This window comes from Candoia aspera, chromosome 1, assembly GCF_035149785.1.
Source record: "Candoia aspera isolate rCanAsp1 chromosome 1, rCanAsp1.hap2, whole genome shotgun sequence".
NCBI lineage: Eukaryota > Metazoa > Chordata > Lepidosauria > Squamata > Boidae > Candoia > Candoia aspera.
Genome location: NC_086153.1, coordinates 228,714,924 through 228,730,796, shown reverse-complemented (window position 1 = coordinate 228,730,796; position 15,873 = coordinate 228,714,924). Strand labels below are relative to the sequence as shown.

General features: G+C 40.7%; 1 protein-coding gene across 7 annotated transcripts in view; it reads left to right on the top strand.

The window, feature by feature from the left end:
* Window positions 1–15,873, top strand: part of SPTB (spectrin beta, erythrocytic) — a 225,100-nt gene that overhangs the window by 90,875 nt on the left and 118,352 nt on the right. For 4 of the 7 annotated variants that reach the window (XR_010066841.1, XM_063288976.1, XM_063288978.1 and 1 more), the window contains 7 exons: window positions 1,192–1,563; window positions 2,009–2,253; window positions 2,482–2,620; window positions 4,796–4,880; window positions 5,090–5,286; window positions 7,039–7,142; window positions 7,949–8,027. Coding sequence is in view for 6 of the 7 variants with exons in the window: in XM_063288976.1 (XP_063145046.1) it covers window positions 1,192–1,563; window positions 2,009–2,253; window positions 2,482–2,620; window positions 4,796–4,880; window positions 5,090–5,286; window positions 7,039–7,142; window positions 7,949–8,027 (1,221 nt within the window). In the remaining variant the exon portion in view is untranslated. Of the gene's footprint in view, window positions 1–1,191; window positions 1,564–2,008; window positions 2,254–2,481; window positions 2,621–4,795; window positions 4,881–5,089; window positions 5,287–7,038; window positions 7,143–7,948; window positions 8,028–10,868; window positions 13,725–15,873 lie in introns of those variants that run through there. The other 3 variants (XM_063288979.1, XM_063288980.1, XM_063288981.1) reach the window with 3 other exon arrangements.

The window sequence follows — 15,873 nt, the reverse complement described above, 5'->3', positions numbered from 1 at the left end:
AATGTGTTAGGTAACTGCCCAGTTATTTATGCAGAAATTAAACAATTATAGGGCTAGAATACACTCGTGATTACTTCCCTTTTTTGTTAGTACAGCAGATTTTAAAAGACTTCTGTTGGGGTGTCTCTCCTCCCTTATTTTGAAAATGAGGACTATAATTGTAAACCCGCAATCCCTAGAGGTGCAACAATACTTGTTTCTAGATGTAAACAACAAAACCAAGATAGGTGCCCACCAGTTATTCCTAATTAATTCAGGAGGTATTAAATCATTGCCTGAGCCTTCCCTGATGAGAGTTAGATAATTAGCCTCAGCAATAATTTCTGCAGGCCAAACCTCTATAAATCCTCTATGGAATAACAAGGCCTTTTTTTATTCACTGCATCTTCATTGTGAAGTTTTCCAAACTACCTCTCCCAGGTCTTGTGAAATAGCTATTCACAAGGAGTGGATCCACTGTGATGCACCAAAATAAAATTGAGTTCTTTTTTCTTACTGTTTGCACAAGACTTACCCAAGTATCTTCATGGTGGTACTTTGTTTACCTTTGAGAAGTCTATAAAGCTGCTTTTGCTTAAAAAGATCCTGTGCTGACATTTGTCCTTGTGTTAGCTTTATGAACCTTATAACTCACTGCCAAAGGGGTATTCCCTATTCAGTGGCCAAACATTTAATAAGGAAAAGTGAATATAGAGCCTGAGATGCCTACTGACTGGATGTCGTGGATTTGGTGCGCTATGGAAGGGTCAGAGAAAATGAAGAGGGCTACAATATTGAAGCCACTGTGCTAAAATGTACATGATATTGAAGTACCCTTTGATAGCAATTGAAATGTTTATACTAAAGCCCTGGAAAGAGTTTGATTATGCCAAAAGGGTGATATACCTTGGGCAGCACAGTGCCTCATTTATGAATAACCCTGCCTGCTGTGGGCATGGTTACATGTATACTATTTCAGTGTTGCCTAATAAAGTTATGTAAAAAGAAAATAGCCAATCCTTACCAAGAAGAAGTGGGAGCAGCATTTTAAAGTGACTCCCATGTTTAAATTTGGGGTTAAAAGTAGCTCTAATATCTGAAAAAGCCAAAGGCAAAAGTTATACCAAATTGTTTGGTTCAAGGGTGAAAGGTATTGAAAGTATTTTAAGACTTAGGATGGTCATGTTCATTCTGGTTTTGGTTCTTGACTAGCTGCTGCGGGAAAAGTTCCGTGACTTCGCCCGGGAAACAGGAAACGTGGGGCAGGAGTGGGTGAACAACGTCACTCACAGAACTGATCAGCTGATTGATATCCACCCAGAAGCTGCCACGATTGCTGAGTGGAGGGATGGTCTGAATGAAAGCTGGGCTGACCTGCTAGAGTTAATTGACACCAGAATGCAGTTGTTGACAGCCTCCTATGACCTGCACAAGTTCTTTTATGATGGTAGTGAGATCCAGGTTCTTATTGAAGAGAAGCACAAGGAGCTGCCTGAGGAGTTAGGCCGAGATATCAACACAGCAGAGTCCTTCCACAGGATGCACAAAGCCTCTGAGCGAGATATTCACCTGTTGGGAGTGCAGGTAACCTCTTAGCTTCTTAAAAACATGTGGAACAGTCTGGCAGCCTGCTCTCTCATTTTATAACTGGGGTGATGTGACTAATTTACTGTGAGTATGTGAGATCTAACCAGAAGGCAAATTAAACAGAAGGAACAGTCTGTGTGGATTTACTCAACCTGAGACTACTTGCCCCTTTGGAAAGTCTTCTAGCATATGAAGTTAGATTTTGCCAGAGGCTTTTGAAACCAATACCAAAGGAAATTACTCTCCTTGATCAGCAGAATTATGGAACCCACATCAGATTTTTTTCAAATTTTTCATTATCCAGTGAAAAAGGCCCGATGTGTTCCCATCTTAACGTCAGGAAACTGGGCTTGAGAAAATTGGATTCCCAGCCTTAGCTTGTTACAGGGTATACGTCCCTGCGATTCCTAGCCTTAATAAAAAGTGTTCTCCATTCTGGCAGGTTCAACGTTTTCAGGAGGTGGCAGCACGCCTGCTGGCAGCCTATGCTGGAGAAAAGGCCATGGCCATCCAGAAGCAAGAACAGGAGGTGGTGAAAGCTTGGAAGGCCTTGTTGGAGGCTTGCGAGGGGCGGCGGGCTCAATTAGTTGATACAGCTGAGAAGTTCCGCTTCTTCAGTTTGGTCCGGGACCTCATGTCCTGGATGGAGAGCGTGATCCGGCAGATTGACACCCAGGAGAAGCCCAGGTGAGCCGCTTCTTTTGTTCCCTTTTTGCCCAGTCCCTGGAAAAATCTGATAGGTCGGTGGGACCCTCAAGAATACTTCTCAGATTATACACTCAAGTGTGTTGCACACTGCAACTGCAAGACAGTCTGGCTGGAAGTCACTTCTCAAATCCAAGATGTTGCAAGGATTTCAGAATGCATTATGCATTGCGTGTTTCCCCATTAAGAATTGTTTGTTCTTAATTTAAGGGATGTATCATCTGTGGAACTGTTGATGAAATACCATCAGGACATAAAGTCTGAGGTAGCCACTAGGGATAAAAGTTTCACTGCTTGCATTGATCTTGGAAAAGCATTACTGCAGCGCAAGCACCATGCTGCAGCTGAGGTGAGTGTTCTCTGTAACAGGCTTTGCAAGAGATTTAAGCATAAGTTTTGTTCTGAATATGCCTATTGCTTGCTTGCTGGAAATGAGATAATTCTTTCCTTATTCTTGATTCTCAGTTTTATGCCTGTGCAGTTCTTGTCTTCCAATCACATATTTAGCAATCATGTTCCATTCAGAACTCTGTTCACAGAAAGGATAGGTGGAGTTGTATCAGATTATGGTGCAAATTCACATGCCATTCGCACTATACATGGTTGAGCAAATCCCAGATATTTGGCAGGGCTCATTGATGTATTTATATTTATTATGATGTTTTCTCCATTGCTCAAAAGAGTGTTGGGCCCTAGCATTTTAATTCCACTAAGCTTTGTTTCCAAGTTAGTTGACTCACAAGGAATGGGATGAACCTATCACCTATTGATTTCTCTGGGCTGGTGCTGTGCTTGCCCACTCCGCTGGTATCTAGGACACTCTCCTCTGGACTCACCTGTTTGTTTTCAGGGGGGGACAGCAGAAAATGGCTACTGGCTGCTATACTACAACCAGTCGCCATGCAGCTTATCAGCAAGGAGAGGGATCTGCACAGTAAAAAGGAGCAGTCTTTCAGTGGGTTTTGAGAGAGTCAGCTCTTCTGCTTAATTGGCAGCCTCCCTTCCTTACCCTGACAATCAGCTGTCTGGCAGTTGTTTGGAGTGCAGATTTTGTGTTGATCTGTGCATTGGGGGACTAGGCAGCCCAGTCATCCTGCAAATCAGATACTGGGTGGTCAGAGGTGATCTGTGTGGTGGGAGCTGCTCTGTAAAGCAGGATAGGCTTTGCTACTTGTCCCCCTACCCCTCTGATCAGCCCTGCAGAGCTTCTACCAGATTGGGAGGTTTTGATACATTGCTAAATCTGTGCCATCAGTTATGACCATCCACTGATGTAATTGGTTTCCCACCAGCTGGTGACACTGAGAAAGGGGGAAGTCAGCAAAGCCAGAGTCTTTAAGGAATAGCTTTGCTTAATACAACTTGCACACACTAAATCAGGACATCATCAAGCCAGAGCAGTGGCTATAGAGGCAGGATAGAGATTGGCCATGGGGACAGCCAATTTTCTGCTGGCTAGGATGGATGGAGAGCAGCTGAGCCATGGGAAAAGGAGCTCATGTGATGAGAATAAATTGAAATGAATTTGAGTTTTCCTCAGCTCTCATGCTCCCCCATTTGGTTCCTCTCATGTAGTTGTAATAAGAACTTTGATAGCATTAATTTCACTTTCCCCAAATCATGTTTTATTATATTATCTGCTTAGTTTAAGAAAATTCTTACTAGCCTTTCCCAGTAACTTTAAATTGATATTGAGAATGCTCCAATTTAGAGATGATGTTACAGGGGGAAAAAATCAAGGTGGTACTCTTGTATGGCCTTAGTTGCTAGCTAAAAGAGAGGCATATGTTTTGATTTGTTAGTGATAAACGCTAGCAATGCTGGTTGAGCTCCAAATTCACCTTAAGGATGGAAAAAGGGGTAGCTCTCTTGTGCTACATACCTGAAACTCAGACTCATGAGGGAGCATGGAACCAAGTCTAAGTTTAGACATCAGATTGTCCACTTTGGAGGATATAATTTAGAGGATGCAAATGGGCAGGCTTCCCTCCACATGTTATTCTCTCAGCCAGCCCTGAGAGTGGAAATAAGGCTGCTCAGTGAGAAAGTATTTGGAAGGCATTGCAGAAAGGCTTGAACAGATGAGAAAGTTCAGTATTCTTACTTTGTCTCTTAAAGGGAGCTTAAATGGAGCAGCGGGCTTTCCAAAAATAGGGTTGCTGCTGATAACACAGTTTACACCTTAGTTTTTTACTCTTTTTTGTTCATGCTTTTGATCATACCTTGTACTTTAATTGATCTGAGTATCACAGGAAAAAGATTCCACACAATGGCTGTATAATGTAACAACTGAATTAGTCTCTGATGTATTTCACACTATCTGGGCACAATCCTCTGCCAGGTAAAATGCAGTGGACTTAAGTGTTCTTATAACATTGTCATGAATTAACGAAATGGGGCTTTTCTTTTTCAAAAGGAGAAGCAAAATTAAATGTAAGCGAGTAAGATGAAATGTAGAAAGCAGAGTCTGTCAATCAGACTTCCAGAATACAAAAATGCATAATTTTCCTCCTTTTCTTTTTAGATAAAAGAGAAGTTGCTACAGCTGACAGAGAAGAGGAGGGATATGATGGAAAAGTGGGACAGACGCTGGGACTGGCTTCGCTTGTGTGAGTCCTGCACAGAGTGGTTTATCTCTTTGTACTGGCTATAAACTGTTCTATGCAAGTAGAATTCTCTCCCTATAGAAATGAAAGTTCAGGTCCTTTAATGGTTCCAGGTAAGGGGGATTTGTCTTCTCCTTTATCTGAAGGCCCTGCATGTATGTAATACTCCCTTTTGCTTGCTTGCTTGTTTGCTTGTGTTTTCCCTGCAACAGTGCTAGAGGTGTGCCAGTTTTCCAGAGATGCTTCAGTGGCTGAGGCTTGGCTCATTGCCCAGGAACCCTATCTGTTCAGCGGTGATTATGGGCAAACTGTGGAAGGCGTAGAGAAACTGTTGAAAAGGCACGAAGCATTTGAGAAATCCACAGCAACATGGGAGGAACGTTTTGCTGCACTAGAACGCCTCACAACAGTAAGTAGTCCATGAGAGGAAGTTCTCTCTCTTTATTCTTGGAGGTCCTTTGCCTTTGGGACTGTAGGGTGGACCAGAAGAATGGATGCAGCTGCTCTAATTATTCCAGCTTGATGGAAGTAGCAGAATGAGAAGCTCTTGGGTAGAATTGTTGGGGATTAATGTGAAACTTAACATGGCTTGATGGCACCAGTGAGTGGGAAGGTGTTTTAACCCAGGCAGGGAAAGTGAGCCTATATATATATATTATTATTAATTTACAGATTTTTTTTGGTTAGAGAAGTTTGGTGTGAATGGTGATAACTAAGAGGAAGGAATAGTGTGTGCAAAAGGATCATAGGATAAGGACATGATTGGGAAGATGGAGGAAGGAAGAACAGTTCTGGCCTGGAATTGGATCAGGCAAGGCTTTTGTTGGCTGGAGGAATAACAGGCAGAGTCTGTAGAATCAGATTGTGTTGGAAGACCATGAACAGCAAGAGTGACCTCAGGGAAGCAACACCATTGGCCAATTGAGGCCATTCCTGGAACAGAAGACACTGGCAATATCCTCCCATGCCCTTATCACCTAATCAGATGACCTTTGTGCAAATAGTCTTTAAAAACATGGGCTTGGATGGCTGGCAGGCCTCTTATGGGAATATTTAAGTTACATTGTATGTTTTATTGCTTGGTCTGGGTATGATTGTTCATTCTTTTGTATTATTTTATTTTCATATCATTTTAAGTGTTGTACACTGTACATAGAGTTGCTATGGAGTTGAGCAAATTGATGATAGAAAGACAGACAGATCAATCAATCTTTGGAGAAATGTCATTCATTTCACCCCCACATGAAGTGCTGGGGGGGCACTTAGATGTGAACAATGTGTGGAGAGTCAGAGATAACCTTGGAGAAACTATGCAGCAATAGTTATGAAAATGTGTTTTAAGTCCAGGAAACAAAGAAAACATTGACAAGAAGCTCAAACTGATCCTACCTTAACTCCTTGGGGCATAAGAGGGAAAGAAAACACAGACTTTAAAGATCCTATTACTGTAGCCTATATGAACAAAGTAGAATTCCTGCATTCTTGTGGAATCTATTTCCTGACTGGGTCTGCCTCAAAGGGCTGACACAACGTCTGTTGGGCTCCCCTCTTATGGAATATCTTGTCCCTTAAATTGAGAGCAGCTGCCTCCCTCCTTACATTTTGGAAACCTGTAAAACCTTCATTGTTCCACTAACCTTTGAGAACTAAGCCGCAGAGGAAAATCATTAGTATGTCTGGGTGATCGGCATAGATGTGTGGAGACTTATATTGCATTTATTTTTGTATTTCAACTGTTATAAATTATACTGGCTTTTTTACTAATACCATAACAATGTTATGTTATAGGACTTGTAAGCAGCTTACGTTCATTTGATTAAGGCTGGATAGAAGTACCAGCAAGAAAAAATTAGTCTTTTATAGGCAACACACAATTGAAATAGAAGACCCAATAATACATTTTTAAAGCTTAACTTGTCCTTTCTTAGTAAGATCAATGATAGTCACTAGGGAAGACTCTACAGTTCAAAAAAAAAGGGCGTTGGTAGGGTGGGATTGAGGGGGCAAATATAGGGAAGTAAAAGAAGAAGAGTGGGCAACGGGGATGAAAACAAGACCACAGGAGCAATATCATATACCACATGGGAAATGCCTACTCTCTTACAAGCTACTATAAGGAGTCTGTGTTTTTTTAACCTGCTGAAGTTTGTTTTTCACCCAGCTTGAATTACTAAGGAAGAGAAAAATCTCAGAGGAGACTTCACAGCACAAAGTAGCTAGGACTACGGACCTGGACTTCAAGTTAGAGACAGAAGGTGAGATAAGGTAAGTTTCCTAGATGTAAGTTGCACTGTAATAAGCTGCTTTTTCATAATTAGTAATAAGATTTTAAAATTATAGTACATAGCATTTTTTACAAATCATACCACAGATTTTCTATCTATCCCCAATAAATGTAACCCTCCTATACTATACATTTGGAGCCATTATTGTTCCCAAAAGTTAAAACACACACACAATGTGGGTTTTGAAAATGCAGCAAAATAATTGACTTTCTTCAGTCCATTCTTGCGGATCTTTTTCCTCCAGTCTGAAAAAACTTGGCAAACAAAGCTGAAATACAGTCTGTTTAAACCAGGTTCTAGCCTGATATCCATTCCCTTGAATAGATAGAAGGGAGATCTATTCAATCTGATCTAGTCTATGCTACTGTTTTCGAATGGAAAGAAAGACTTAGATTCTCTCTTCTATAATTACTAGAATTATCCTATTTTCCAGTGTCCTGATTTTAAAAAAAGTAATTATTTGGACAATTACTTTATTTTAAAATGAGTTCGTGTTCATTACATAAATAATTTTTTATATTACTCTTTTTTTCCTTTCTGTAATTTTGTTCATAGTTTTGACTGAGTTTCAGATCTTACATGCAACTATAAATGTTTCTTAGATAACTAAAGGTGCATACTCCATGGATCTACTTTATTATGCTAGACATATGGATTTTTAAATTATGTCTTATTGACAGTAGGCATGAACATTTTGAAAATAAAATGTCTTTATAAAAAAAGAAAGTCAATTATATCCTTGTTTCGGTTTTAATATTTACTGGAATATGCTTTTGTTTACTGTAGGCCTGTCGAAAAGGATGGGAAGAAGGGAGAACTAAGTTTAGAAGATGCCCTTTCCCATGCTGCAGAAGATTCATCACTGGTCAGTTACCAGCTTTAGTTTATCTTTCCTAGAAAACTCAGCAGCTTAATGCAGCATTTCATATTTATGTTGTACTAGACAACTCTTGACCCGTTGGGTCATCATTTCAGAGATATTTCCTTACCAGATTCCTCAATGCCTTCAACAATGGCAGAGCTTCTAATGTACTGGAAAAGTTCTTAAAATTTAGGGAGAGATGTATCTCCTTGAAAGTAGCCAATGTTGAACTGTATAGCCCAGTCAAACGTCAGGAGTTTACCATAGGAAATGTTTTATGACATTTTGTATTACTTCATAAAATGTTTTATGATAATTTTTATGTCATAAAATGTTATATAAAATTTGCCAAATTTCTATACCACAGGAGTCATGGGTCCTGGATTTTGGATGCATTCTGTAAGTTAGTCCATTTGCGGTACCTTGGTTCAAAAATGGTTGCCCTACAGTGTACTGTTTCACCCAGTTAAAAGTTACAAAGTATCAAACAGACACAAGAGTTTTAGCAGTATATCGTTTTACCATCTGCACTTTTGAAATGGTAAAATGCAAATGTGTCTCCTGTTTGAGCAAGAATTGATACTTTAAATGTACTTCACAGTGAAATTAGTTTACTTGAGGGCAAAACGCCTATCAGATACAGAGAAATCCAAAGGGGACAAAAACGGGAGAACCTATGACAGCAGAATAATCACTTCTGTGCTCATGCTAGGCTGGGCTCATGCTGATAAGACAGAAGGTATGGAAGGCATTCTTTTCTTCCTTCTGAGGGGGCGGGCAGGTAGGTGGTGGTTGTTCAGCTTTTAAAATAAAGTTTATTTTTTAAAAATATTGCCGCCTAGTATAGTTTTTCTCCTCATCTAAGAATATGTTAAGAGAATGGGAGGACTGTGATCCTGTCTCACTGAGTCCATACCCCAAACCTTTCTTTGTGCCTCCTGCACTAGGGGCATATGAGTAGTCAAGGCCAGGGAGGAGGCCACCTAGGAGCTGAAAGGCACGGGGTCCTGCCGCTCCTTGCCCTACACCTTCAACACATGCAGGGCCCGCACAGCAGTAGCAGCAGCAGCTGTAGCACAGGAGAGGTACAAAAGGCAGGAAGGGTGGGGGGAGGAAAGAGCCATTGATATGGCAGCTAGACCTCCTCCTCCACTCCAAGGAGAGCAGCTGTCCCCATCAGCACCTGACTAGGGCTGCTACCAGCCTTTTCTTCCTTCTCCAAGCGGTGAGAGCTGCAAGTGGGGTGAGGAGAGGCCAGTCCAAATGGTGGAGGTGGCGCTTCCAAGGCCCTGGCCTGTTCCCTAGCACCTGCTGCTGGCAGCACTCTTTCTTGTGTCATGAACCTCTGTGGCAGCAGGACAGAAGCTGTTGTGTGACTATTCTCTTTTTTTTCCCACCCACCCTCCCTCAGTTGCCAGAGCCTTGGGGGGTTCTGGCACCTCTCATGGGGGGGGGGGCTTTGAGAAGTTGGCCTTGGGCCCCAGAGGGCTCTACTTACGCCTGCAGCATTGTGCAGAAATGGGTTCTGCGGTTGGAGATCCCACTCTGCAAGCAAATATGCTGTGCTGCATTATGAGGCCTTTCCTAGCTATAGCACTACGGTACTTAGTCACCTTTCACAACTACTGAGTTACGGAACTCTTCGCTCATCTTTGAACTGGCAGAAAACTCTACCAGCGTGAGATTTGCAGCCCCCATTGCCACTCCCTATCCTGATTCTGTTGTTTCTGTTTCAAGTCATTTGACTTCCCTCCAAGATACAAAAGCCTAACAGATGTTATACACCTTGAGGCTGGTTACCTTTGGGCAGTGACAAAGTGAGGGAAGAACTAGTACTTTATCACTAGCATAGCTGAGGATGACTTAAGCCTGTATGACTCATGGGCTGGGGAGGGACATGGCAGAAAGAAGAAGTCGCTACAGCCTGTGCGATTAATGGAGGTGGGGAGAGGCCCACTGTGCCTGGTATACCCTACAGATCATTGAATTTCTGCCTTAGTCCACTGGTGGTTCATATAATTATTTTAAAACCTATCCTGCAATCTTTTATAATCTGAAATGTCATTTATTTTAAATTCTTAAATGTCAGCATTTGCTGTCATCCTTTTGGGCCCTTGTGTTGGTTCAGTTTTTATATGATTACCTTTTGTGTAGTTAGAATCTTTAATAAGAAATCGTGTTTATAATAAGTTTATATCCTTTGGTCCTTTTCATGAGAGGGAAAATCCCATTAACTGAAAAAAAATTGAGCCAATGGAAGATTCTGCTAAAGGAAGAGAGGGATGTGATTCTCCTGTATGCGCTCCTACTGTCTTCCGTGCTATTCTGGAGATTCTTTCAGGAGCATATCTTCTGGGGGTCCCAGGGAGCTGCTGGGAAGAGGGAAGAAAAGGCAAATACCACCTCCCCTTCTCTTCTAGTATCCACTGGTTCATTTGGAAAGGCACAACTGCATTTAATCGATACTGTTTTGCTGAGAAGGGAAAAAACGACATTTTCACCTGCCCAAGTCTGAACATTTAGTATCTATATAAAACCATACATTAAGATATGTATAGAATTAGAGTACTTGTTGTCTGACATAACTTTCAGACTCATCTGCAGTAGTATTCTGGGGAGACCTGCTGTATTATCAACTATCAATGTCAAAATCCTTAATAAGCAGTTTAAAAGGATATCTGTCACGTTTATACCTGTAGATAGAGGAATAATATCTGGTAGTTATTAGGAACTTACTTGTGGAATTCAACAGTGTAAACCATCAAAAGAAGAATATATCCATTCTTAATTTAATCAATGATCACTTTCTTTAGAGTAATTCTTGAGAGACTTTCCTCTTTGCAGGCCTGATCCTGAGCTGTATATGCAGCCCAAGAAGCTTTGGCTTCCAAGTGATTTTATTTAGCCCAGCTGTATCAAATGAATGAATGCAGAGATATTCACCACCTGATCTTCGTGCTGTTCCCGTGAAGTTTTCCTGTTTCCTTCACACAGTTTTGAAGGCATTATGGATCACGAATTGAAACTTTAATTGGAAAATCACTTGCAACCAGAAGAAAGAGGCTTTATTTTTTATGCATTTGGAAAACCATTTGTAAAAGATTATCTGTAGTGTGTAAGGACTTTGAAGCAAATCAAATACCCATCAAGATATTTTATAGTTATTTTTTACTTGCTTTCTCTCCTTTCTAAACCTCCTTAATCAATCAAGATAGACTTTATGAGTTCTCAACATGGAAAGCTTAAAAGATACTCAGGAGTTTATAACAGACATTTTTCAGAGACTGTGACTTAATCTTAAGCCACTTCTCAAAGTCTGGTACCCTTTTAAACCATTTTTTTCCTAGAAGGCAAGCAGGGGGGTACAGGTAGCATATATTCCCATGCTAGTAGTTAATATGAAGACCATTATTACTTGGGGGGGCGCTGTGTTTCAGGGCTTCTGTGCCACTGCTTCCTAGCTCACCATTCTGTTCAGGCCTGTCCAAGATAGCCCAGGTCTGCTCAAGGCCAAACCAAATGTTTGACTATAAAGTAGAGAATGAGGTCTAACTGAGATCACTGGAAAGACTGGAATGATGAGATCTGCATACTTCAAAGGCTTCTTGTCAAATGGAAGATTTGTTTCCCCAGCTTCACTTGTAGTATCAGAGTCAGAATGGAGAAAAAATTACAGGGCACAGTGACATGGCCTGGGAACAGGGGTAGTTTCATTTCAAAACCCTATCAGTTAGTTATAAATGTCTCTCCTTCCCTATTTTATACTGAACCATCACAGCTCACATGAGTGGAAGGTTGCCAGTATCCAACACTGCAAAACCTGAAGGATATAATGTGCTCTTGGGTAGGGAAATATTAGATCATGCCAATATCCATCATGTCTGTTTCATTGTAACATGGAAAAAGAAATGGCTGCTGTTGTGGGAAAAAAACATTAACAAGTTCTGTGATTTCCTTTTCCTATAGCAGTTTGTGCAACATGGTAGTAGAAGAAAGTCAGCAGCACGTTAAGACAGGAAAATTAAGGAGCATCATCTGATCATTTCATCTTGTAGTCAGAGCTCCCATACATCTAAATGAATTGTATAAATCCTATTTTGAGGATTATACTTGAGGATTATATTTGCTATGCTTTCATTTTGTTTAAAATGAAAGCATAGCAAGTATGATTGAAAAATAATTATTAATTGAAATGAAATTTTATTTTAAATCAGACCATAATGTGGAAAGTAAATTGGGCTAAATTAATTGAAGAGGAATTATTATAACTGGCTTGGGATGTTCTGGGGTGGTGTACAAATTAGTTTAGTAATCTATTTGTATGATACACTAATTGTATTGTCTTCTATGAAATCTAACTTCCAGTAATTATTAATAGATGTAAATATATGCATATACACGTATCTATACAAACTTCACACAATTGTGTGTCTTGTAGGGCTATTGTGAAAATACAGTGGAATAATTTGTTGTTGAAAAGGACAGAATCCTCACATCTCCAGAAATACACAGAATTTATTCTATAGCTGGAAGAGGAGAAGAAAGTCAGGATGGAATTCATAGCTAATGCTGTTTCCTCACTAAGGATGTACAGTAGCCAATCATCACTGTGGCCATGTGAAATCTGTCTTCATTACTGTTATGTTGACACAAGGATGATTGGATGACACTTTAAGATACTATAAATGTCTAGCAAAGAAATAGCGTAGCACCACCATCTTTGCTAGATGTTTACTGAGTGATCTTGGTTATACTGCTAGTTTCTTTCTTGGAAAAAATGCACTATTTTGTTGCTTGCATATAGGACGGTGAAAATCCTGAAGAAAAAGGGTGATCTGATCATGCCATTTCTATAAAGTATCTGGAAAAACATCCAGAATATTGTTTTTTTAGGTAGCATTAATGCCATTTGTTTTACAGACACACTTCTACGCACATCAGAATGGATGAATTGTTGAAATTATTTCTGCTATACTGGAGGCATCTCAAGCCTCTGGAAGTTCTTCTGTTTCAAATCTAAAAGATTCTGCATATGTATTTTGGGAATACTCCTGTCAGCAGTCCTGACAGTGTGCTCTCTATACATGGTTGCTTTTCATAGATGTGGCCAATGGAGGAGCACTACTGCAGATAAATGAGCTTTTTAGCATGATGGGGAGCACCACAGCTCAGCTGCATCAAATAAGATCAGAATTATGCAGGCAAAGTTTCCACAGGCAACACCAAGAAAATGCAAGTGATAAATATTACATTGTTTTTCATGCAGAGTCACAGTGTTGACATCTTTGAAGACATTATTTAGCCATGAAAATCTCCATCCTGTATTTATAAAGGCACCCACTTCATCTACATTCTATATTCATTGTAAGAAAATGGTGCATCTGAGTATTTTAAAACTTTTTGCAATCGTCTTACATTTCCACTGGGAAGCACAGGTCATCTCTTTGTGAGGAACAGCTCTTCATTTTATACACTGGGTACCTCCAGGCTGAAGATCCCAAGTGCTATCAATCAAATTGCAGCAATTCCATCTTTCCCTTCTTAATAGATTCCCTCTACTATGTTAAAAAAAAAAAGAAGCAGCAGCGGTGGACAAACAATGGAGGATTCCAAACAGAAGATGGTGATGTCTGGACTGCTGTAAAATTCTGTGAATCAGACAAAGCATGAATAAAATTCATAATAAAAGTTTCAACCGGAGGCCTTCCTTTCCACAGCAGTGTGATCATTGATACATTTTCTTATCTGTGCAAGGTACACAACCATCAGCTCACCTACAAAAAGGATCTGTTGCCTTTTTCTCTATTTTGCTGTCTTATGCCACCTTTGCCATGTCCAACAAAATTTCACAAACTTTAGGAAAGATTGTATGCCTTCTGTTAAGCCAAGGGGTGGACAGTTCATGGGTTGCATGCATTCCTCATTACTCCCATTTATGTCCTCCTAACACGAATTTAAAAGACAAATTATAAAACTTAATAAAAACAATTGAATTAAAATAAGAAAAATAGGTTAAAAGCTTGATGGAGAAAGGTGCATTTTTGCCATTTTTCTAAACACCAGGACAGTGGAAACTAAGTGTACCTCCTTAGCTTGGGACCACACAGGAGAAGATATGCTCCCATATGCCAGATATGAGGCATCTTCAAAAAGGCCTCTCTTGCTGATCTAAGTAACTGGACCGGTTTATAGCAAGGGACGTGGTTCCTCTGAAAGTCAGATCTACACTATTTAGGGCTTTAAAGGTCAAATCAGGACCCAAATTATGTCTAATAAGCAATTGGAAGCTACTGCAGATCTTTCAGAACAGGGTTCATATGGTCCTGTACCCTGTACTCAGCTGCCTAGATACAACATCTTGCACCAGTTGCATGTACAGCATGTTGCACTAGCAAAGATGGTATGGATAGCCATTGCAAAATGAACTATTTCAAGAATAATCACAGCTGGCACGCACTAGCCATAGTTGTGCAAATGTGCTTCTTGCCATCACCATCACCTGCAAATCTAGTGATAGCCGAGAATCGAGGAGTACTCCCGAACTGCTCTTTGGGGAAATGGCAACCCCTCAAAAACAGGATTCACCTCAGTCTCCAAGTCTAACCACATCAGAGATCTCTGACTAGCTCGGGAAGAGAGACTGTTGCGTTACAGAGTGGCCAGGACACTGACAGTATTCCTACCCTGTCCTGGCCATTCAGACAGAGCAGCAAACATTCTAAATTGGCAGATGGAGCTGCTCTTTGTGGGATGGAGTTCCTGTTGCCATGTCTCTCCAGCCCTAGGCTGCTGCATCGCGGCCAGAGCTGAAAGAAACTAATTCCTCCTCTTCTCTCAGCCAGATCTCTGCAAGATCAGTATTTTCATCCAGAATTAAATCCTGGATAGATGTTTTGTCAGCAACTGACCTGGTATTAAAAAGCAAGACTTTAGGTTAAAGGGCTTAACCTTCACCATCATCTTGACTTCCTTTTCTGAAAGGGAGGGCAGCCAGCCAACCAGCCAACAATCAATCTGCCCTCATTTATCTGCACCAGTTGCAATCTCCCATCACCTCTCCCCCTTCCAGTTACTACTTCAGTAATACATGCTCCCAGGACAAGTTCCATTCCCCATCTCATAATACCAAGCCATAATTTAGTAAGACCTGCAGTATATTGCAGCTGATCCGCCCTATTAGAATACCAACTCTACCTCAATGTTTGGATGTGCAAACAACAAGGTGGACCGCCTTATTACTCCAGGGCAGTATTCTTTTTACACTTGGGAAGTAGATTGTATCATCTTTGAACAGAGGCATTCTACCTGGGCAAGTCTTCATCTGTCTGAACCTGTAAAGAGAGCTGGCAGGGACAGCTGTTGTCTTTGTAGCTCTTCCTTCAATGGGTGCTGATGTAGTTTCTGGAAGCTGGGAATGTTGCCTATTCCTCTGCAAGCTTTTATACGTCTCAGTGCTAATTGTTTGTGCTCAGACTTAATTATCTGTTTCTTTCACTACTTACTTGTTCTTCCTTAGTCATTATAACGCTCTTTTACACAACTTGCTTATGAAATCCTGGGACTTTCCTTTGCATTCTTTTGTCTCCAGCTATATTTCATTCTGTTCAGCCCTTCAAAGTAACGTTTATTTGTCCATTCTCCTTTTCTTACTTAGTTCTCTAGAGTGTCTTTAACAGACATCTGGGACACTCTATCACTAAGGCATTATCTCTTTCTCCATTTAAGATTTCTTCTCGCCCATCTTTTCTTCTCTGCAGAATGCCCCTAAGCTGCGATGATCATGAGCCTTCTCCTAGTTCTGTCCCACAGGCTTTTTGGCCTATCTTGAACTTTGGTCTCTGGAAAGCTT